Source organism: Corylus avellana, chromosome ca2 (assembly GCF_901000735.1).
Source record: "Corylus avellana chromosome ca2, CavTom2PMs-1.0".
Classification (NCBI taxonomy): Eukaryota; Viridiplantae; Streptophyta; class Magnoliopsida; order Fagales; family Betulaceae; genus Corylus; species Corylus avellana.
Window position 1 is genome coordinate 11,799,025 of NC_081542.1, and position 2,313 is coordinate 11,801,337.

Here is a 2,313-nt window from a genome sequence, read left to right on the forward strand (position 1 = left end):
GTATTGAGGCATCCAGCCGACGGCTTAGCATGGAAGTCATTTGACAATTTACATCGGGAGTTTTCAGCGGACAGCAGGAATGTAAGGCTCGGACTAACCTCTGATGGATTTAATCCATTTGGGAATATGACTACATCGCACAGCACTTGGCCTGTAATGGTTGTACCATACAACTTGCCTCCTTGGATGTGCATGAAACACACATCTTTTATACTATCATTGATTATCCCGGGCCCAAGTTCACCTGGAATGGATATAGATGTCTACCTTCAACCCTTAATTGAAGAGTTACAAGAACTATGGAATGTAGGGGTTCGCACATATGACGTCTCAAAGAAAAATAATTTTGTTATGCGAGCGCAGGTGATGTGGACAATTAATGACTTCCCAGCATATGCAGATTTGTCTGGATGGTCTACCAAGGGTGAGAAGGCATGTCCGTGTTGTATGAACTCGACATGGTCAAAATGGTTAAAACATGGCCATAAATGGTGTTATATGGGGCACAGGCGATACTTGCCCATGGATCATCCATGGAGACGAAACAAAAGCACATTTGACGGCAACGTAGAACTAGAATGTGCCCCTGATGTGCCAAGTAGAGATGAAGTCATAAGCCAATTAGAAGGGATGGTGTTTGGGGATGAGAACGCCGGTCAGGCAAGGGAGGCTGAGAAAAAAGAAAGAAAAAAGCAGAAGACGAATAATGGCCATGTAGTGTGGAAGAAGAAAAGTATTTTCTTTAGGTTGCCGTATTGGAAAGATAATTTATTGCGGAATAATCTTGATGTTATGCACATAGAGAAAAACGTCATGGACAACATACTTGGTACAATACTGGACATTCCAGGGAAAACGAAGGACAACCTCGCCGCCCGCTTAGATTTGCAAGAAATGGGCTTGAGATGTACACTTCATACATTTGTGGACCCGCAGGATGGTAAGACCTATTTTCAACAAGCTACCCACACGATGTCCAAGGATGATAAAACACATTTTTTGAAAGTGCTACGAAATGTAAGGGTGCCCAACGGATATGCCTCGAACATTTCTCGTTGTATACGACTTAAGGACCGTACGATATCGGGGTTAAAGAGTCATGACAGTCATGTACTGATGCAACAGCTTCTACCTATTGCATTGCGTGGTTCACTTCCAAGCAATGTGGTTAGACCTCTTGTTGAGATGTCCACATTCTTCAGGTGCCTATGTTCAACAACATTGACCGAACAGGATATTGACCGACTACAGTGTGACATCTGTATCACGTTGTGCAAGATGGAACAAGTTTTCCCCCCCAACTTCTTTACGAGCATGGTTCATGTGGTCGTGCATCTTATCCGTGAATGCCGACTCGGTGGACCTGTACAGTATAGATGGATGTATCCGGCAGAGAGGTAAAATTTGTTTACGGATATATTTCTATTTTTTGGTTTCAGGTGCCAATACATGACAAGTACTAACTAAACTGAAAATATGTATTGGTTCATATTTAGGAGCCTTGGAGTATTCAAATCTAATGTGCGCAACAAAGCGGCTCCCGAGGGCTGCATTGCGGAGGGCTACATAGCAACTGAATTGGTGACGTTTTGTTCGAGATATTTAGAGAATACACCAACCTTTCACAATAGGATACAAAGAAATCTGGATGGTTCAAAGGGAAATGGAACACGAGTCCGACTCGACCGAATCACAATGACACAGATACACCTGTATATTATGTTCAACTTGGACGAGTTTCATCAATTGCGGATGTAAGTAGAGATCTTTTGTTGGTACATTGCATGCTCAATGAACTTGTGACAATATTGCTCGTATTGAATTATAATTAACATAATTTCGAATTGTAGGATGCACATAGATACGCTTAGGCGATCATGCAATAGGGGACGAACAACAGAGGCTCAGTTGGAGACCCAACATTACGACTTGTTCTGCGAGTGGTACCGTGACTACGTAAGAATGATGTGATGTTTACCTTATCACAATTGTCGGAGTTATTTGCGTGCAATTTTTAAAATCAACTAAAGCTAGTAACCGTGCGTTTCCATTGTACGTAATATATTCATAGGTCGATCGATTGGACGAGCGATCCAGGAATGAACTTGGTGACAAATTGGTAATGCATTGTAGAGGGCCGAGGGAGGCAGCAGTCAGATACAATAGATATGTGGTTAACGGCAAGCTGTTTCGCACTATTGCATCTGATGCCGGAAAGAGGACTCAGAACAGCGGGGTGTGTGTGCCGACTCTTGAGGGCGACACGTACTACGGGAAGTTAACGGAAATAGTTGAGGTTGAGTATTACGACAG

General features: G+C 42.9%; 1 protein-coding gene across 1 annotated transcript in view; it reads left to right on the forward strand.

The window, feature by feature from the left end:
* Positions 1 to 522: 522 nt before the first annotated feature.
* The window catches only part of LOC132169059 (ankyrin repeat-containing protein ITN1-like), a 17,248-nt gene continuing 15,457 nt past the window's right edge, over positions 523 to 2,313 (forward strand). Inside the window, exon 1 of the mRNA XM_059580149.1 lies at positions 523 to 733. Within this exon, the coding sequence (XP_059436132.1) occupies positions 523 to 733 (211 nt within the window). The remainder of the gene's footprint in view (positions 734 to 2,313) is intronic.